The sequence below is a fragment of the Macaca thibetana genome, chromosome 11, assembly GCF_024542745.1.
Source record: "Macaca thibetana thibetana isolate TM-01 chromosome 11, ASM2454274v1, whole genome shotgun sequence".
Lineage (NCBI taxonomy): Eukaryota > Metazoa > Chordata > Mammalia > Primates > Cercopithecidae > Macaca > Macaca thibetana.
The window spans coordinates 101,404,512-101,426,356 of NC_065588.1; the positions used below are offsets into that span (position 1 = coordinate 101,404,512).

General features: G+C 36.0%; 2 protein-coding genes across 5 annotated transcripts in view; one reads left to right on the forward strand and one right to left on the reverse strand.

Annotated features, from left to right (window-relative positions):
* The window catches only part of WASHC4 (WASH complex subunit 4), a 62,572-nt gene extending 50,778 nt beyond the window's left edge, over window positions 1-11,794 (forward strand). For both annotated transcript variants that reach the window (XM_050748454.1, XM_050748455.1), the window contains 5 exons: window positions 2,403-2,550; window positions 5,757-5,853; window positions 6,804-7,000; window positions 7,331-7,430; window positions 9,525-11,794. In XM_050748454.1, coding sequence (XP_050604411.1) covers window positions 2,403-2,550; window positions 5,757-5,853; window positions 6,804-7,000; window positions 7,331-7,430; window positions 9,525-9,592 — 610 coding nt within the window. In that variant the 3' untranslated portion in view covers window positions 9,593-11,794. The remainder of the gene's footprint in view (window positions 1-2,402; window positions 2,551-5,756; window positions 5,854-6,803; window positions 7,001-7,330; window positions 7,431-9,524) is intronic.
* Window positions 11,795-15,979: 4,185 nt separating this feature from the next.
* APPL2 (adaptor protein, phosphotyrosine interacting with PH domain and leucine zipper 2) overlaps window positions 15,980-21,845 on the reverse strand; it is a 62,525-nt gene continuing 56,659 nt past the window's right edge. For 2 of the 3 annotated variants that reach the window (XM_050748461.1, XM_050748462.1), the window contains 4 exons: window positions 20,233-20,269; window positions 19,901-20,041; window positions 18,736-18,783; window positions 15,980-17,133 (listed from right to left, as the gene is read on the reverse strand). In XM_050748461.1, the coding sequence (XP_050604418.1) occupies window positions 16,999-17,133; window positions 18,736-18,783; window positions 19,901-20,041; window positions 20,233-20,269 (361 nt within the window). In that variant the 3' untranslated portion in view covers window positions 15,980-16,998. The remainder of the gene's footprint in view (window positions 17,134-18,735; window positions 18,784-19,900; window positions 20,042-20,232; window positions 20,270-21,845) is intronic. The other variant, XM_050748463.1, reaches the window with a different exon arrangement.

The following is a 21,845-nucleotide window of genomic DNA, read 5'->3' on the forward strand; positions in this document are numbered from 1 at the left end:
ACTAATCTTGAAGATTTAATATAAAAGGAGGAACGCCAAATACCTCAATCATAAAATTCATTTCACCTGTTTTTTTTTACTTTTTAAAATATTTCTCTTCACCAACAGTATTCTAGAATGCCGGTCCCTTCGTGTATGTAATCTATAGCAGCACTGTAGCCACTACCATATATGGCTGGTAAACACTTAAAATATGGCAAATGTGACTGGGGAATTGAAGTATACATTTTATCTTAATTTAAATTTAAATAGCTAATGTCTATCTTATTGAACAGTGCAGGACTTGAGTCAGTTGTGATATTGTAACATAAAACAGGAGGCATGCGCAATTGCTAAGAATATGTTTAGAAAACTGTATGTTTTATTCATACTTATAGCAGGTTATTGAATCAGGCATGAAGGGGCACCCCTGGGCAAAGGGGAGACAATTTGATAAAAAAGAATAATGATAGATAAAAATCTGTTGAATAAAAAAGAATCAATGAGTCATAATGATAAGAAGGATTATCAGAAGATCATAATGATAAGAGAATGAAAGTTTTTTCTTTATGGAAGAATGCATGTTAAATTTAGGGGGGGAATTATAACCATCACTGTAATACTTTAAATCAAGCAAGAATCCCCAGTGGTTTCTAAAACATGAGGTGAAAAGATTTTAGAGAACAGGATTCATTCAGTAATTCATCTCATGAAATTGTTTATTAATTACAAAGGAGAAAACTGTCTTTACAGTTGAGAAATATATTCTACCTTGGCCAAGTGATCAAACTTAGCATCACCAGTAATGGGGCAGACAGATGTTATGTGGCCTCTTGATGCAGTGTAATGGCAAGTACCTACTTTGTATTCTTGCCAGAAGTGTTTATCCTGAATTTATTAGGAGGAAATGTCCTGAGAAATTTAGAATGTGAGCATTTTATGAAACATTTGGCATGGACAAAAAGTACAAGGAAATTGTTCTGGATTAGGAGAATAAAGAGACCTGATAATCATATGTAATGGGTGATACTTAATCGTATCCTAGATAAGGAAAGAAATAGCTGTAAAGGACATTTGAGGAATAACTGGGGGAGATTTGAACATGCATTGTATATTAGTTAATACTGTATTTTATTCTTGGGTATAACAGTGTTCTGTGGCTTTGTAGAAAAATGTTTTCATTCTTAATAGATTCATGCCAAAGCATTAATGGACTAAGTGATAAAAGGTCCACAACTTTCAAGTGTTTCAGAAAAATAGAGAAAACAATTGTGTCAAAATGTTAACAGGTGGTGAATCTAGTTGAAGGGTATACAGATGTTCATTATACTAAATTTTAACTTTTTGATAGACTTGAAATTTTTTTTAAAAAGGAAGTATATGGGAAAATGCATGCATTTCTATGAGAATAAGGCCCCAGCACAAAAGCTTTGCTCTAGAATAGTCTGTTAGATAGCTTAGCTCTTTGCCAAATTACATAAGCCATGTGCAAAGTTAAGCTGTTTGAAGTCATGTGCCTGAAAATTGTTTAAATAGTTTGTGATGTATATCTCAAAGGAAAGGATCAGACCTTTACCTTATGTTAAATGATGCCATTCACTCCAAAACTGTTGACTATTTGAAAAATATTTTGAAGCAATGTGAGGAAATCAGAGAGTAGGATATTGTCTTATAAGATCTCTAGGGTAAAGCTGATTGCTAATTGCAAGATCCAGATTGGTGCAAGGGAGTGGTTGATTGAAGTCAAGGAAATGTAGGGTCACGATAATGAATAGATTATCTGCATAGACAGTGGAGACCTGGAGCAGGCATCCTAATCCTGCGTAATTGTAGGATAGTGGTTAAAAGGTTAGTAGATGTCTGCTGTTAGGAAGAAGTAGTTGAGTATTTGGGTAGTTAGATATAGCTGGATTATGTGAGTCATAAAGGAAGATTTCTTCCTTACAGTGGTGGAGGAATAATTGAAAGTGGTAGTAGCTGTACCTGAGGGATGCAGGAGAAAAAGCAGCTGATGTTTTTGAAGATTGAGAGGGAAACTGAGTTCTTGAAAAGAGAGCCAAGTTTAAGTTGAGGTAAGGGAATGTAGGAGAAACGGTAGAGATTTAAGGGGAAGAGGAAATTATTTACAATGAAGAGGAGTTCTACAGGCCTTACTGTGGGAAGAAGAAATACGGAACTATTATTTTAAGTCCCAAGATGTTCTAATAGTCTATTTTTGGGACTAAATTTACTAATATTGATCAGTTTTCTGTCCGTAAGAAAATGAGTTTATTCTGAACTCCAAGAAAATTTGTTTAGAAGTGTCTTATAGTGTTTCCTGCTTTTTGAATGTTCTTATGTAAATTATTGAGACATGGATTTTTTTTTTCAAAGCCACGCTTCTTTTGCTCTAGAATAGAAGCAAATAATTTTTTGCTTTTTAGGCATTTGGATTCAGTCCTCAGTGATCACACACGAAATTCTGCTGAAGGCACAGAATATTTCAAAATGCTTGTAGATGTTTTTGCTCCAGAATTTCGAAGGCCAAAGAATATACATCTCCGAAATTTCTATATAATTGTTCCCCCTCTGGTGAGTATTTCCAGAACCTAAAATGAATTAAAAAAAAAAAATAGGAACAAATAGATCTGGTTTCTTTGTAACATGAAATGCATACAGACTACACTATTAATTTCCTTGTATATAAAACTAAATGTGATCTCAGTGAATGTGACATAGAATTTTTATTTGTTAGCTGTGCTGAAGGACACTTACTTATCGTTAGATTTTTTTTTTTTTTTCTGAGATGGGGTCTTGCCCTGTCATCCAGGTTGGAGTGCGGTGGTGTGATCATGGCTTACTCAGGCTTGACCTCCTGGGCTCAAGCCAGCCTCCTGCCTCAGCCTCCCTAGTAGCTGGGACTACAGGTGTGCACCACCATGCCTAATTTTTGTAATTTTTTTTTCTTTTTAAGATACAGGGTCTCACTATTACCCAAGCTGGTCTTGAACTCCTGGACTCAAGGAGTCCTCTTGCCTCGGCCGCCCAAAGTGCTAGATTACAGGCATGAGCCACCACGTGTGGCCTAAGATAGATTCTTATTTTTTAAAATAATTACTGGAGAAATTTGAGTGTTTTTTAAGTTATATGAGTATATGCCATAGAATCTTTGGGCAGAATTATTAATATATAATCATTTTAAGTGCTTAATGTAGACTAGCTGTTATTATAGTTTTTTCTAACACATTTCTTAAAGCATATTGTTTCAAGATAACTTCTCTCTATTCAGTAGTAAATACTAACATGTAGACTAAATTTTTAATGCTTCTTAATGTGTTCTTGCTCTAACTCTGTAGTTGCTATCTAAAAGTAGTTCAAGTTATCAAAAATTGCATTATAAAAACAGCTGCTGGCCGGGCGCGGTGGCTCAAGCCTGTAATCCCAGCACTTTGGGAGGCCGAGACGGGTGGATCATGAGGTCAGGAGATCGAGACCATCCTGGCTAACATGGTGAAACCGCGTCTCTACTAAAAAATACACACACACACACACAAAACTAGCTGAGCGAGGTGGCGGGCGCCTGTAGTCCCAGCTACTTGGGAGGCTGAGGCAGGGGAATGGTGTGGACCCGGGAGGTGGAGCTTGCAGTGAGCTGAGATCCGGCCACTGCACTCCAGCCTGGGCTACAGAAGGAGACTCCGTCTCAAAAAAAAAAAAAACAAAACAGCTGTTCGATTAGGGAAAATGGAGTTAAGAGTTTAAGAGGTATATATTAGTAATAAAGAGTGGTTTTTGCTTAAAGGTTCCTATAAGGTTTAAAAAAAAATTGTCAGTAGATAGCTTTAAAAATCTAAATATCGGCCGGGCGTGGTGGCTCAAGCCTGTAATCCCAGCACTTTGGGAGGCCGAGACGGGCAGATCACGAGGTCAGGAGATCGAGACCATCCTGGCTAACACGGTGAAACCCCGTCTGTACTAAAAAATACAAAAAACTAGCCGGGCGAGGTGGCGGGCGCCTGTAGTCCCAGCTACTCGGGAGGCTGAGGCAGGAGAATGGCGTGAACCCGGGAGGCAGAGCTTACAGTGAGCTGAGATCCGGCCACTGCACTCCAGCCCGGGCGACAGAACAAGACTCCGTCTCAAAAAAAAAAAAAAAAAAAAAAAAAATCTAAATATCACCCAGCAGTTGAAGCTCTTTATTAAATTTAAATTTGATCAAGAATAGTGACTTTTCATATTACTGCCCAAGTTGTTAACATATCTTCTTACATATTAAAACCATTATTACCTATTGAAAGTAACTAATAGCCTGTAAACAGCTTTTTTCCATGAATTTTGTTTCTTTTATACATTTGTTAATTTTCTATCATAATTGTATTTTAACTGTGATATAGCAAAAAATGTTCATATTCATCTGATAAGAATCTTTTCATCTTAAGATGGTGTCAAACTGGAGGGGAGAGTGTCTTATTTGGTAATACTAGAGTTAACTTGGAGTGAGTTCTCACCATATTTTTTTAATTTGAAGGGCAGTGTACTCAAACCATTGTAGACAGCAGTGAACCCATTGGTAAGCTTAGGGAAAAGTCTAGAGTTTTACAAGGCAGTTGTTAGAAGTCGCTTAGTGATGGAGAAAACAAAGTGGAATTAAGAGCACTACAAAGAAGTATAGAATCCTGTTCTTGTACTTGAGTTTGTAGTGTAGTTCCAGAAAAAAGACAAGCATAAATGAGATTTCTAAAAAAGATTGAATTAATGATTGATGAAAAATTCACAAGTAGGTGATTAATTGCTGAATAAGTTCCACAGTCAAAAAAATGAAACTTGGTTTTGTTTCCAGTGTAGGCTTAGCACACTGTATATCATAATTAGTTTTTAAACACTTCTGCATTTACTCTTCTAGAGCTGTGCTATCCATGTGTAGTCATATGTGGCTACTTTAATTAAAATTTCATAAAATCATAAGGCAGGGCGAAAAAAATAAAAATACTTTTTTAAAAATTAAAAATTCAGCTTGTCAGTCACATTAGCCTCATTTCAAGTGTTCTGTGACCGCTTTTGATTAGTGGCTTACTGTATGTACCGGATGGTGCAGATACACATTTCTGTCCCTGCCAACAGTGTTGCTCTAGACTCTGGACTCTAGATAGTAATCATTTGTTTAATCATAAGTACTTAATAACGCTGGTATATTGTAAGCTTCAGTAAATCTTTGTTGAATAAAAGATAAGATTAGATAAGGCATTTTGGAAGAGCTGAATTTTCAAGAGACGTACTGTTTTGAGGACTTCACACCTAAGAACATGAAAAGAAATAGTATTTTCGAATGAATTAGGTAGATGTAAGGAAGGACTGTCTTGCCTGTGTTTTTAAGAGTATTTGTGCTTTGAAGTAAAGCAGGCCTACTTTAATAACTCCAGGTTCACTTAATATATGACTTTGGGTGAGATAATAGATCTCCCAAAGCTCAGTGTCCTTCTCTGTAAAATGTGCATAATATTTTATAATGAAATATACAAGGCACTGTTCTTGGGTTAAGTAGTGATTGAGTGAGTGCCCATATTTAAAGGACTTGGAAAGGAGAGCCATGAAGATACACTTGTATAGATTGTATCTTCACCAAGAGAGCACCTAAGGCAAATGTTTCAGATGAAAAGGACTGGAACCTAGATTCTATTCTATTCTATTCTATTCTATTTATAGTGATTCTATTTATAATTTTTGAAATGTCTTTTTTAGGAATTCTGAAGATTTTCTTAGTAAAATTGTTTTTCTGACATCTTGTTACATCTTTTTAGACCCTGAACTTTGTAGAACATTCCATTAGTTGCAAGGAAAAACTAAATAAAAAAAATAAAATTGGAGCTGCCTTTACTGATGATGGCTTTGCCATGGGTAAGTTTAATGGAATTGTTTTTCCATTAATTTTATGTTGACCTTGTAATGGATTCTTAGAAACATTTGCTTGAGAATAGGTCTATATGTTCTTTATAGATTTATTTTTCATGTGCATTTTTTACTATGTTTTTTAGCTGGAATATGTGATTGACAATACTTGTTTTCTATAGTTTATAACTTATTTAATGCCTTCTTAGTATTGCTAATCACTTGTCTACTTTGGCCTAATATTTAGGCTTTGTTTTTGTTAGGGTTGTACAGTTTTAACATCTTATATTTAGTTTCTCTGGTTTCCTTGTAGCTTCCTCAATTGCCATCTTTTTAGCAGTCGAATTGTTTTTGTTTTTTTCCTTTCTTTTTGAGGCAGGGTCTTGCTCTGTCAGCCTGACTGGAGTACAGTGGTGCAGTCATGGTTCACTGCAGGCTTGACCTCCTGGACCCAAGCGATCCTCCCACCTCAGCCTCCCAAGTATCTGGGACTATAGGCACGCATCGCCACATCTGGCTAATTAAAAAAAATTTTTAAGAGACAGGAGTCTCACTATGTTGCCCAGGTTGGTCTTGAGCTCCTGGGCTCAAGAAGTCCTCTAGCCTCAGCCTCCCAAAGTATTGGGATTATAGGCACAAGTCATGGAAATTTTTATTCTTTACCCTTACAGCTATATCGTTTCTCCAGGTGATTTATATGGCCATGGTAGTTATTTGTTTTCTTCTTAATTGACTTGTCTTTAGTTTGTTATACTTCTACATTGGTTTTAAGGAGGAATTAAGCCATTTTGTTAAACCTGTCGTTCATTTATGCTGTAGAATGTAACTTGAAAGGGGACAAACTTAAAATGCTAGGAATTACTACTCAAAATGTTTAGTGTTAGGAATTATTGGTGAAGGAGTAGAATATGACTTCTGTACTCACTGTAATTTAACCTTAGTTTTGCTGATGCCTGCAGGTGTGGCTTACATTCTAAAGCTTTTGGATCAGTACCGGGAGTTTGACTCACTTCACTGGTTCCAGTCTGTTAGAGAGAAATACCTGAAGGAGATCAGAGCAGTTGCTAAGCAACAGAATGTGCAGTCGGCCAGTCAAGATGAAAAACTCTTACAAACCATGAATCTCACTCAAAAGCGACTGGATGTCTATCTACAGGTAGAGGAGCCTAAGAGTCACATCTGCTTTGACTTACTGTTTGATATCCATGACTTCTTAATGTCTGAAAAGCAGAAGCCATATAGAAACCCCCATTTTCACAAGTGAAATGAATAGTGGCAAAAAGATTATATTTTAAAATGAATGCTATTTGGAAGCCATTTGACTCAGATCTTAAAAACGGGCGGGTTACTTATTTCAGTTTCTGTATTTGTGATTTCCACTAGAGCTTTTAAAAATAATAAGAGGCATAAAAATGCATATATTTTTGGTGTTTTGCCATAATAAGTATTTTTGGTTTTTATTTCAAATTTTTTAAATTTACCTTAGGAATTTGAATTGCTATATTTCTCACTGAGCAGTGCAAGAATTTTCTTCAGAGCAGACAAGACTGCGGCTGAAGAAAACCAAGAAAAGAAAGAGAAGGAAGGTCAGTGAGTGGTTTAAATTTGGAAAGACCAATAAATGTCTTGAGTAATAGATAGTAATGTACCATTTTATTTGGTCAGACATCCAGCTTCTTTGTCCTTTTGGAAAATAACACAGACCTAGCAAGAAGTCTTTTTAAAAAAGTAAAGCCTATATAGATCTTGTGTGAAATTGAAAAGGAATTTATATAGTTTATGCATTTCACGCTTGGTAACCCTTTAAGCCCTTGTTCAGGATCATCTGCTTTTAATTTAAATATACTTTTCACAAGTTTGGTTGTTCTTTCATGGCCCAAACTGTATTAGATTTGAAGGAACAAATTAGAGGAGGACAGCTAAATGTTGCTGAAGGCAGAGCTGCTGCTGACTGCTGTTGACTGAATGAGATGGGACAGATGATTAAAGAAGTATAAAATCATAGGGGCTATTTAGTTGTAGTAAATAGCATTCTGCCTTCTTTCATAGTCAGGCCCTGGAGACTCAGGCAGTATAACCATAATAACTGATAGTGATTTCAGTGAACTTCAGTCATTAAGGAAAGGATTCTGTCCATTGTATTCTGTGTAGGATGGTGGAAAGGAATCTATACTTTTTAAGGCATAAGAGCATTGCTCAGTGTTTCATATATAACGTCCCCATGTTATATTTCTCTCTGATTTGAAATTTAGGAATAATCATCTTCTCTGAGGAACAGATGTTTCCCTTTTTCTGTCATGGAAATCGTATAGCGTACATTTCTCTTTGCTAGGAGGATCAATAGTAGATACAGTAACTAGTTGACCGTTATAATTTTCATGTTTACTAGTCTCCTTTTTGTCTTGTTTCATGAAGTTTTCATAAATCAAGATAAAAAGCTCTTCATAAAACAAGATGTTTTTGTTAATCTTATGTTAATTTTTAAAATATACCTTTTTTCTTTATATATATAGAGGTGACTCATTTGGATAGACCACTTAGATGAACTACCTTATTTCTTGACATTGTTGCATAAATTAAATATTACTTACTAATATTACTTATTAGGTACGTATCCAGGCATTTTTTTGAATCCAGACTAAACATGCTTGAAAAAATTGTTTCAGCTTATTAATCCGGAAGATATTCAGTATTAAATGAAAATTTATACATACTACATTTGTGTTCATTTTCAAGGATAAATTAGCAAAGCCATTTGAAAGAATTTGAATCAATATAAATTATGAAGAAACTCAGTGATTGCCTCAGTTCTACTCATGTGTTTCATGATGCCAGACCTTTTCCCCAGCCCATGTGACTGGGAAAACTGTGAGTCGATTGGACATTTGCTTTCAGGCTAAAGCATTAAAACAAAACAAACAGCCCTTCAGTCTTACGGCAGTGGGATTTCTTGCTTTGGCCTGTTCCTCTTAAGGAACTCTCCGGGGTTGCAGTTGTTACATATCACTCACATCACTGTTCTAAGACTATTTCAGCTTGCTCAGAGATATAGTCAGAGTTTCTGAATACATTAGTCAAACAGTCTTTGTCTGTTAATGAAATATGAACACATGACATTTTGCACAAAAAGCCAGGAATTCATTCTGTCAAAAACAGTGAAAAGCTGCTTCATTTAAAATTATTTTAAGAAATAATATGTATTATATATAATTTATTATAAGTTATAAATACAAATGGAAAGTTATTCATTCTGGATAGTTTTGATATGTGAGTTTGCATCCATATTCCTACCAGGAATGACAACATACTATAATGGTCCTTTCTTGGCCCAGCTAGAGGAACTGGCGTGAGGGCAGCAGGCCTTTCTTAGACCAGCAATGTCAAGATTCCTCAGGACAAAAGAGCCCATGTGGTTTGAAACCCCACCCCAATGCAGTTCTGAACTCCCTCAACTCCACCTTCATTAAAAACCAGTGGAAACAATTGCAGTGTTTAGCCTAGATTTAAAAAAATTTTTAAATATAAACAAGGTATAATTTGTGATGTTAGAGAAACATTTGATGGATGCAACTGTAATTTGAAGTTTGGCAATATAGCTCTTCCCAAATTTTTTTTACTTCTTAATTTATTGTTTAAAAGTGAACATAAATATCCATTATTATCTTCACTCATGCTTTCAGAAGAAACTAAAACAAGCAACGGAGACCTGTCCGACAGCGCTGTGTCTGCTGATCCTGTTGTGAAATGATACCGATGGTATTCACTGCACATATGATGAAATCGTCAGAATTGTTAAAACAGTGGAATGGATAAACTATTGATGAATTGTTTCCTGGGTCACATCTATGGAAAATAGATGTTACAACTCTTAAAGGCAGTGCTTTAAAGTGAAGTCCTTTCTGTTTCCAAAGGCTCTACTTTCAAAGGTTGAGAATGAGATTTTAAAATTGGATTTTTGCCTGGACTTGAGGGTAGAAGATGTTTCTATTTGATGTGAAGTTATAAAAGGGCAAATCCAGATTCATAAACTATCACCTCGGATTTCTTGTAATCTCCATGTTTGTAATTTGTATTTGCATAGATCTTTGATCTATAGTTATTTCAAGTCATGGGAAATTCAATGCATATACTATATACAGCCAGTAAATACATGCTTAACAAAAGGAATGAGCCTGAAATTCATGAAGAATACATATCAATATTCTCATAAAAGGAATATATGAAGATGGCTTTGATACTAGAGGTGAGGCACAAGTGTTTTATGTACTCTCACTGTACAGTATAACTGATGATCATTCTTTCATTGTTAATTTCATGTGACTCACAAGAGCTGCTGATGTCTTTGATGAGACATTTTATAACTAGTTTACATTGCTTTGAGAACATTTAACCTCCAACAGCTGCTTTAAATTTAAGATTTACTTAGTACTCAGAAAATTCAGATAAAGCCATAGAGTCCTGTTTGAAGTTTCACTTCTATTTTGGTTGAAGGCATGATGTATGATGTCAGAAAAAAAATTGAATGAATTATTTCTACATCCAAACTCAGGTTTCTTCTACATTAGATTGAATTGAAATTTTGGTGATGGTTTGGGTAGACTTTTTTTTTTAATATCAAGTATAATTTAAGACAACAGATTAATAATTACACTGTTCAGGCTTTAAAAAAAAATACCACTGTGAGAATAAACAGCCAGTAAGATACATCACTTACTGATTTTAAAAGTACAGAAAGATTTGAGTAAATTTCGTACCCAGCAAGTGTTAGTTTTATTTTTGTAAAGGTATGTAAGTTATTAGTTAAATGGTTAATCATGGCCTTTTAAAAATATAATAAAGTGATACCTTTACAATGAAGACAAAAGTTTAAAACTTTCTAATACAAACATCATTTTGGGAAATGCTTGATTTTTTTCTATTGCATTTGTCTGCAAAACATTTCTTTGGATAAATCCTGCAAATGCTTCTAACGTTATTCTTTGATTCCAGCTTTTAGAATGGATGTACAATGCCCTGTTTGTACTTACTGGTTAGGGTCAGGGTAACTTGCCAGCCCAGGATAAATACTTTAATTGTTAAAAGTCAGAAGAGACAGAATATGTAGGAAATGTTTTTTGTTTATTATGTAAACATGGCTTACAGAATTATGAACAGTGGATAGATTAAAGGCATTTAATATTTGTAATCCATAATAACTGTAGAAATGGCCCTAAAGCATGCTGCATAATTAATAATTTATATTTTCATTATTATGTTTATATGAATGATCTTGCATTTGATTATATCAAATTCGTCATCATTTTATAGCAACAGTATTGTTTTCTCTGTTTTTCTTCTCTAACTTCTCTGAAATCATCTCCTATTAAGGGATAGAAATTGTTACTAGAAGAGAATCACATGTTCTCTGGTCATTATCCCTACACGTGTAAATTAATTATTTTATCAATACTAGATAGAGTTCACATGCTGACTCCCTGGATACCTACAATTAAGAAGAAAATGACAGACAACTATTTTTCCTTTAGGTTAAAATAATGTCACTGCAATCTGGATAAATTATAAGTTAATGTATTTGAAATAAGATCTTGGAAACAAGCATTTAAATGGTGTCAAACTGCAGAGCAACAGGGCTTCAGTATATTCACACCTAATACGTTCATATGTACATTTTGATGATGGTTTTTCTTGATAACATATTAACATTGATTTTATTTTTTCAGACATACTGTAATTTAAAAATAAATGTGAGCGTTTGTTTTAAGTTCACAGAAAACTTAATGATAATTCAGATTCTCAGGAATTAAGGACTAACCATAACATTGTCAGTTCTAATTACATTTTGTAAAAGATGGCAAGTTTGTTACCTCACTTGAGTGGGGTTTCCCTCTTCCCCCAATTCTAAGAGAATATAATGTGTATACTAAAACATTAATAAACATAATTTTGAAAATTTCCTTCCCCTGGATGTTTATGTTCAAAATTGAATGTCATAAACCAGTAGTTCTTAATATTAACCTTTTTGGGGTCCCACTTAATTGAATGAAATGAAATCTATGGAATATTTTTTTAAAAAATGCATGCACATAGGTAAAAAATTTGAAGTACAAAATTGGCTTCTGTCAATGTATTCCAGGTGAAAGAAAGGTATTTTCCTTTCCTTTATACATTTTTGATCTTTCCAGAGCTTTTTTCCAATAAAAAGAACCAATATGAAGTTACTTTAAATCCTAATCCTGGAAAGGGATTATCAGTATGCAGTGTTTAATGTGAGTAATAACTATAGTGCTATTTGCAAACCTTAGTTGAACTAAAACAACACAGTAGTCTCCCCTTACCCGTGTTTTACTTTCCAGTTTCAGTTACCTGTGGTCAGCTGTGGTCTGAAAATATTAAATGGAAAATTCCAGAAACAATAAGTTTCAACTTGTGTATTATTCTGGGTAGCATGATGAAATCTTGTGCTGTCCTACTCCATCCCGCCTGGGACGTAAGTCACCCCTTTGCCCAGCATCTTCATGCTGTATGTGCTACCTGCCCATGAATCACTTGGTAGCTAGGTTGTCAAATTATTAGTGTTTGTCTTCCAGTAAGCCTTATTTTACTTAATAATGGCCCCAACGTGCAAGAGTAGTGATGCTGGCAATTCAGATATGCTATAAGAGAAGCCTGAAATTGCATACTTTAAGTGAAAACATGAAAGTTCTCGGGAAAGAAATCATATGTGGGGTGGCTAAGATCTGTGGTAAGAATGAATCTTCTATCAGTGGCATTGGTGACAGTATTTGTTACAGTTGTTCTGTTTCATCATTAGTTATTGTTACTGCATCTCTTACTGCGCCTAACTTATAAATTAAACTTTATCATAGGTATGTGTGTATAGGAAAAAACACAGTATATATATGGTTAGATACCATCTGCAGTTTCAGGCATGCACTGGGGGTCTTGGTGTATCCCTCTCAGATAAGCAGGGACTACAGTAATAACAACAGAGCCTTCAAAATATTACACTGGAGATGAGATACAATCCTGTTAAATACTACCCTGCAGAAATCATTCTTGGTAAAGTTAAGTCTGGTTGCTGTTCCTTTTTTCATCTGAGGCGGTAAATTTGTAAGATTGTGGGAAAGATGAGAAAATATTGGATACTTCATGTTGCTCTTTTATGCTGAGTCTGCTAAATGTAAAAGGTAGACTTTAATTGATTTTAATAATTGTAACAGGGTTTTCTTTCCAGCTTCACATTGCAGACGTTTCAGAAGATGACATTCCTTTTTTAAGGGAAGTTTTAATGCCACATATATTTTTTTTTAAACAAAGGCTTTTAGATGTTCGGAATACTTTTAATAGGCTGTCAAAGATGTGAAGTTTAAAAAGGGAATCCAGAATAAGTGGAAATCTGTAGAGATTAAGCAAAGGCAGTGAACTCGAGATGGTGATGGCAAAGTTAAGAGTTCAGCTTATAACACAGGTCAGCATATATATATATAATGTATAAGAAAAGTTGGGCAAGTAAGTATTTTCTTTTCAGTAGTTTGGCTCCTCTTTACCACTCAGTTTACCTGATACCTCCATTTCCCATTAGTGGAGATATACTCAGGAATGTAGATGAAATTTATTCAGTCGATGCAGATCTGATACCATAATTCTTGGATCATCTCTGCGGACTATAAATACATTCTGTAGGTAAGAGCTACATGTAGTCAACCATTCTTTAATAATGCCCTCATTTAATGGGGGAAGGAGTTAACTTTTATACCTAGAAGCACTTGTCTTTATCAAATTAGTATTAAAGTATTTAATCTTTTCAGAATCTGTACAAAAGGTAGCAAAGTATTAAGGATATTATGCTTTAGGTTGATACTGCTACTGAATTGTCAAGAGCTTAATGTATTGAGAAATATTTGGATTGCTTTGTATCTGGTTCTCTCCTGAGGTTTTCTGTATATAGCACAGAGTGTTTAGAAGCATCGACTCTGGAGCCAGAACAATTTGAATCCCGATTTCCTGCTTAGGAACAAATTCCTTAATATCTCTGTGCTTCATTTCCTTGTGCAAAAGATGGGATGATAATGACACTATGTAGCTTATAGGTTGAGGATTAAATTTGCATAAAACACTTTATATATTAGGAAACAGTAAATATTAGCTACTATTTGTATATACTATAAACGTTAGCTCTTACTATATAACTTATTTGTACTCTTATAGGTAGAAATAAACTTGGCATATAAGCATTAGGTGTTACTACTATTTTAGGTGGAACGATTGAAACTAAAGTCTGTATTTGACTTTAAGTGGGTGTCTAAAGAACTATTCCTTGTTAAGTGGCTCAGGCAGATGTAGACAAGGTAAGGAAGGCCCTGTTCTTCCCTAAAGAAAGTAGTCTGATGAGTATGTGAGGCTAAATCAGCCTGGGAAGTGGGAATTGGTAAGAATAGCTGGCTTCTAAAAAGGTCCCATTTCCTCTCTTCCCGCCTTTCATTTACCATGGCACTTGTTAATCTTTCAGAGCACTTTAATGTTTATTAATACAATTTCAGTAAGTGGAGAAAAGGGGCAAATCATCCACTAGTTCTAAGTTTTAAAATTATTTTAAAATACTCAATGCATACAAGGTATATAATATGTATTATACTATTTGAAGAATGAAAATAAAGCACTTGGAAAGAAGCTACCATATCCTTTAAGAACACCTCGCTCCTACAGTTTCTGCCCGAGGAAACCATGTGAGGGTTTGGTGTTAACCATTCTCTTGCTCTTCCCTTGTTTTACAACTGATTGTATATTCCTAACTATTGATAATATTGTTATGTTTCAGTTTTTAAACTAAATATAAATGGGATATTATATGCTGCTGTAACTTTTTCAGTATTATTTTAAAAATTCATCCACGTTGATGCATATAGCTGTAGTTGAGCATTTCATTACGTGAATACAGCTATCTTCTGTCGATGACAGCTGGGTGGTTTTCACTTTTGGGATATTGTAAACAACGATGCTGTAATCATTATTGAACGTGTCCCTGGGTCCAGGTGTTTCGAGTTTCTCTGGGCTGTGTACCTGCAAGTAAAACTGCTAGGTAGTAGGGCAGGTGCCCTTTCAATGTATTGGACAGAATGCCATACTGTTGTTTCATCCCAGCAGCAGAGGAGATTCCCCTTTGCTCCATTTCTGCCAACAGCTGAATTTTTGCAGTCTGCTGAATATAAAATGTTTCTGTGGTTTTAATTTGCATTTTCCTGATTACTATAAGGAGTCTGTTTCTGTTTATGAGCACTTTGTCTTTTTTAATGTATGAAATGCCTTCATGACTTTTTTTCAATTTATCTTTCTACCTGTAGGAGTATTTTATATATTCTGGATGCTGATTTTTTGTTGGTCTTGTGTGCTTGCTAGTAGCTTTGGTTTAGTTGTGTGTTTTCATTCTCTGTGGTGGTTTTTGATGAAGTTAGTTTTAGTGGACTGAATTTCAGTCTTTTTATTTTTCCCTAATGATGCGCATGCTTTGTGTTTTATTTAAGCCGTGCAGTCTTTTAAAATGGTGGATTAATAAAACAACTTTTATACTCCAAAATTAGGTTAACATCATAGGATCCATTTGAAATGTATACAGAAATGTATCGTGTTTCAGTTTTCAAACTAATAATTGTTTAGGACTTGAGTGAGATTATACCCCTCTCCCAAAAAAGTCTAAGCAAGAAAAAAAAAACAACGTTCAGGGGACTGTGGCTCTTGCAGTCTGTCAGAGAACCAGTTGATCTAAAGCAGGTATGTCATACAAATTTGTAACGCATTAGTGAACAATGAATTAATAATTTTATGGTGCATAATTTCATACTGACTTAGACTGACTCACTATGTCTTTTATGGTGTATACATTTCAAATGGATCCTATGATGTTAACCTAATTTTGGATTACAAAAGTTATTTTATTAATCCACCATTTTAAAAGCAACACCTTTAAAAATTTTAGCAATGGGATCACATATTCTACTCATGTTGACTGGAAGTATTTTTTGATACTATATCCCCTCTGTGATTTCATTATGCCCTAGTTTTTGGGAAATTAAATGTTAAAGCTATGGAGCTGACTTTAGTTTTCTTCCAGGGATGTTCCAGAAAATAACAACAAACGAAAGAAACAGAATAATTTTTATTGCTAGGTTAATTCATTACAAAGATAATAATAGTCTGTTGAACTTAGTTACAGTTAAACACACTGTACCAATTCAAAATCATTATACTAGTTTCATAGAGAGGAGGGATGGGGGAGTGGGCTGGGGTTCCAGGAATTGAAAGTATCAGGGTGGAAATAGGAACTTTATACCAAGCCCCATGACCAGCTGTGCTTCAAGTGAGTTTTAAAATTAATTGGTCCCTTCCTTGAGGAGGGTCTGGCTCAGAAGAAACAGGAACTGGTAGAGCTGCACCCTGTCCACAGTGATCCACTACTAAAAGTACTCATACCTAGGAGGACCTTAAACTTCTGAATGCTGGTTCAGTAACCTCCACTGTAAAATCAAACATCTTTTGTGGTATTCATTTTTTTATTGCTTGATGTCTGGAACAGTTATTGGAACTAGACCTGCATCACGCATCTCTACTAGTGCTTGGGCCTCAAAGCAGTGCTCATCACCTAACTGCACAAAGAAATGCTATTAGGTCCAATTATGAGATAAGCTGAATTATAAATACACAATTTTCAGAACGACAGGCACTTAAAGCTCATTAAGTAAAATACAAAAATAGATTATATTAATAGGAAATATTTAGTGTTCATCAAATTGTAAATCTAGGCTTTTGCCATTTTTTAAAAAGGATACTGGCAACTGAAAAGAGATGACATTCATATGAACAATGCATTTTTCAAACTTTTGTTCTGAGTGCTGAACAATCTTAAGAAATCTTAGCGCCATCTAAGAAAAAAGACTTACCACAAAGCACCTAAAATAACATTTGTAGATGGGTGGGAACGCTGTCAACCATTTCTTAGTTTCCCTCCCAAGTCTCAGTATCAAGGCATCAAGATTACATTCCACAAACGATTGTCAGCCTTCGGAAATCAGGTCAGTGTGCCTGTATGTCAGAGAAGTTGAAAACCCTTAGGAGGTAGCTCTCCTTCCTGTTTGCTCTTCCCCTACAGGCGCAAGTGAGTTACGCTTCAGATTCTGCGCCTCTATGTTCACTTGAATTTCCATCATTGTCATCTGGTTGATCGTTTAACAGTACATATTTTCCATCATTGGTTAGTGGTATGGACAGCATTAATTGAGCCAGTGCTTCTGGATCCTGAAGTTAGGAGAGTTTAAGAGGGAAAAAAGAAAAGGCTTAAGATGCATTTAAACCCCTTTGGCCTGGCTTTCAATATGTTGTGTAATCTAGTCTTATTTCTCCTGACTCTTTTGTATGTGTGCCTTCAGCTGAGTCTCCTTCTCAAACTCAGGCATGTCACTTCTAAAATCTAGACTGTTTTCCTCTGAGCCAAAATATTGTTTACATAGTCAATTCATATCATCTTTCCAAAGATTCCATAGAGGAACTTCCTTCACATAACTTTTGTCTTCTATATCTTTAAACTCCTTTCTTTTCTCACATTTAATCTATACCAGAAGTTGGCAAACAATGGTCATTTGGCTAACCACTTGATTTTTATTGGAAAACAGCTGTGCCCATTTATTTACATACTGTCCATGCTGCTGCTTTTTTTTAATGGTTTTTTTTGGGGGGAGGGGAGACAAGAGTCTTGCTCTGTTGCCCAGGCTGGAGTGCAGTGGTGTGATCTCAGCTCACTGCAACTTTTGCCTCCCGGGTTCAAACGATTCTCGTGCCTCAGTCTCCCAAGTAGCTGGGACTACAGGTGTGCGCCACCACACCGGGCTAATTTTTGTATTTTTAGTAGAGATGGGGTTTCACCATGTTGGCCAGGCTGGTCTTGAACTCCTGACCTCAGGTGATCCTCCTGCTTCTGCCTCCCAAAGTGCTGGGATTACAGGCATGAGCCACCACGTCTGGCCTGCTTTTGTCTTATAAAAGCAGAGTTGAATTTGTTGCAAGGGAGATAGCCAAAAACAAAAGGCCCTTTATAGAAAAAGTTTGCCAACTTTTGACCAATGCCATTAAATACTAGTTTGCAGTGCTTGCCATTATTTCATGTATGTGGACTTAGTCCTTGGTCTTCCTTACCTCTCCAACAGACTGAACTGCACTAATATGGTAGCCACTAGCTACATGTTACTATGTAAATTTGAGTTAAATTTAAAAATCCAGTTCCTCAGTTACAGTAACCATATTCAATTGGCATATTAAATTGTGCAGATATAAATCATTTCCATTATTGCAGAAAGTTCTGTACATTGCTGAACTAGAAGCCCCCTGGGGGCAGGGACTGGGACTGTATCTGTCTTCTTCACTACTATAATTCCGGAGCTTTTCTTATACAAACTAGGCTCTCAAAAATTTGCTGAATGAACAAAAGATTAGAAGCTGCTGAAAGACAGGGAGGTCTCAGAGTCCTCATTTCTTAAAAGCTCCCAGGTGATGTCTGTCAATGCCGTGGGGCATGTGATCATACTCTGAGAAGCAAGGCCTTAGAGCACATGGTGGGTCCTTATCTATCATCTTAATCTGAAAGAAAGGAAATCTAGCCAACTAGTATGCAAGCAAGAAAACAGATAAGCAAGAGCTCCAGCAGTTATAAGAAGTCCTCATGTGTTAACAGTGAACATGGAACCAGCTGATCAAAAATGTCTGGTGGTTAGAATACTTAAAAGGAAATCCCAAACTTGGCCACACTTTCCAGTGAACATCACTTTTCTTTTTGAAAAGACTCTTAGTATGTGTACACAGATGTGTTTTGAGTAGCTACTAAACCAGCACTAGAATGCATCTTACCTTCTGAACCGCAATAATTTCTTTTCCCAAATTAATAGCATAACATATCTGCAAAAGACAAGAAAAGTAGTGATTGGCAAAGGTAGAGAAGGATAAAATTTTAGAACAAATGTGATTTTGAAGTACAGTGAGGTCACTGTGCTCACTGTTCCCACTTGGGAACACAGGACCTGGCTCCAGAGCATCACATAGGGCTGGGGGCATTTGCATCCAACTGTCCTGACCTCTGTTGCCAATTTATGCCATACAAAAAATATTCCAGGTAAGTGAAACTCAGGTTAATTCCAATGTTTAAAGTTTTTAATAGGAATTTTTTTTCTCTCTTAAATGTATTTAGCCATGACATGTTCATATACACAGTGGCAAACATAATTTACTGAAAGAAGAATTGGTTAATTGTGATAAATTCTAACTCGCAGATATAGTCAAAAGTTTTTCATACTAAACCAACAGCTTGTGTGTACTTTTTTTTTTTTTTTTTTTTTTTTTTTTTTTTGAGACGGAGTCTTGCTCTGTCGCCCAGGCTGGAGTGCAGTGGGCGGATCTCAGCTCACTGCAAGCTCCGCCTCCCGGATTTACGCCCTTCTCCTGCCTCAGCCTCCCAAGTAGCTGGGACTACAGGTGCCTGCCACCTCGCCCGGCTAGTTTTTTGTATTTTTTACTAGAGACGGGGTTTCACCGGGTTAGCCAGGATGGTCTCGATCTCCTGACCTCGTGATCCGCCCGTCTCAGCCTCCCAAAGTGCTGGGATTACAGGCTTGAGCCACCGCGCCCAGCTTGTGTGTACTTTTCTAATATCTTCCTTGGTTTGCTCTCTGAGACTAAATTATTCTCTACTGTAGCTTTTGCCTTAATTTTTTTTAAAGAACAAATTCGAGGGGAACTGCTTTCAACATTTCCTTATATCCTGACTAAATAATATGTCTTGCCATCAGAGTTCTTCCTCATTCACCCTATTCTGGTTGGTAGGTATTTTCCACAGAGAAATTTAAATCGAGTTTTCTTTCAGTGAGGCCTTCTTAGGAGGTATTAACTGAACTCCTGGATGGAGACATGCAGAATAATCAACTAAATATCCAATGAGGTAATGCCAGAAAACTCTTTTAAAATGGACTTGTTTGGACTGAGATATTTATATTATGAGATCTTCACATGAAAAAGAGACCTTTTCGCCTTCTGAGTTGCTTTCAAAAATGTATGTACTCAGAGATTCTTCTCCAGTGGATTCAGGAATGCGGATGACAAAACCAACCAGTCTCTTGTTTTCTTGATGAGCAGCAAATTGTGTGACACTGGTAAGTTCAAACTGGGGGAAAAAAAAGGAAACAGATCATACAACTACTAGAATTAAAAACTGACAAGGTTACTCTCTGGAAAAGTCACGAGAAAAAGTGTCCTATTAGTGGCAGATCTTTATTAAGTGCCTAGGCTGTGTTTAAGGTAGATACAAAGGTGAATTAAGGAGTAATCACTAATGAACCTGTATGAGGTACTTACATTGGCCCTTGATACTTGAGTCTGTGGATCTATCAACCTGAAATTTTAAAAGATACATTATATCACAAATGTTGGATAAACTGAATATTCCTAGAAGAGTTTGTAGAAGTCCAGAATAAAATAAAACAAATTCCCCCAAATAGAGAGAGAGAGAAAGCCTGTTTGAGGATGAGGCAAGATAGCTCTGTGTGACCACATGTCCTGCTTTCTGCCTTTACGGAACCTGTGTAGCTAGAGCTCAGGGTATCTATCATGGAAGATTATACAGCAAGTAGAACATTTAACTTCACAGGATTCTGCAACTTACCCAAAAAGACAGCATTATAATTCTCAATAGATCTGCTGTATAATATGGATGGATTATATTCTGTCCAGCCCCCCTCTCAGCAAACATCCATTGGCAACTTTAATGTCCCTGGAGTACTAGATCAACTTAGTCTAAATTTAACATTCTTGAAAAAGATGGGGAAGGGGTGAGAGAATACTGAAGGGCTTTTGACTCTTCAGTTTGGGTAAAAGAGGAATAATGTTTAACAAGGTATTCCAGAATATATTTCCTTTTTTTTTTTTTTTTTTTGTATTTACTATTTATTTATTCTGAGACAGAGTCTTGCTGTCACACAGGCTGGAGTGCAGCAGTGCAATCTTGGCTCACTGCAACCTCTGTCCCCCGGGTTCAAGTGATTGTCCTGCTACAGCCTCCCGAGTAGCTGGGATTACAGGTGTCAGCCACCATGCCCGGCTAATTTTTGTATTTTTAGTAGAAATGGGGTTTCACCATGTTGGCCAGGCTGGTGAACTCCTGACCTCAGGGCATCTGCCTGCCTCAGTCTCCCAAAGTGCTGGGATTACAGGCATGAACCACCACGCCGGGCCTTCAGAATATATTTCTTTAACAGTATTTTAAGCATCATCTAATAATTAGGTTGACATATCCTAGAAAATAAACTATATGAGAATTTATTCCTATCTTAGATAAGTAGGTATAAATTTCTACTGTATTGTACTCGTGTTGGAATAATTAACATGGTATTATAAATTATTACTATACGTTTTATAGGTCAAAGCAAAAATATAGTTTGTGGAAAAAATGGTTATGATTCCATTTATCTGTTAAATGCTCAGATCTATAGAGATGGCAATTTTAGTGGTTAGTGGTTTCCTAGGGCTGGGTGGGTTGCCAGGGGATAATGGATATTCTTTCTGAGGTGATGAAAATGTTCTAAAATTGATTGTAGTGATGGTTGTACAACTCTGAATATACTAGAAACCATTGAATTGTACATTTAAATTGTATGATACGTGAATTATATCTCAGGAAAACTGTTACCTCCCCCCGACCAAAAGGCTAGTTTGAAATACATGCAGTTATACTTATTAAACCGTAAGACTTATCAGAGAACTCGAGATTGAGTGTTCTATCCTGGCCCCTCACCTGATCTTATGCAAGTCACCGGGACTTCTTAAAACTGGTTCATCTGTAAAACTGTGGTAAGAATCCCCACTTCCAAGAGGTGGTTATACAGTTAATGAGAAATGTGTATGGGAATTTAAGTAGACAAAGCTTAAGAAATGTTACTTTTATGTCCCTATTAATGGGTATGAATTTAATT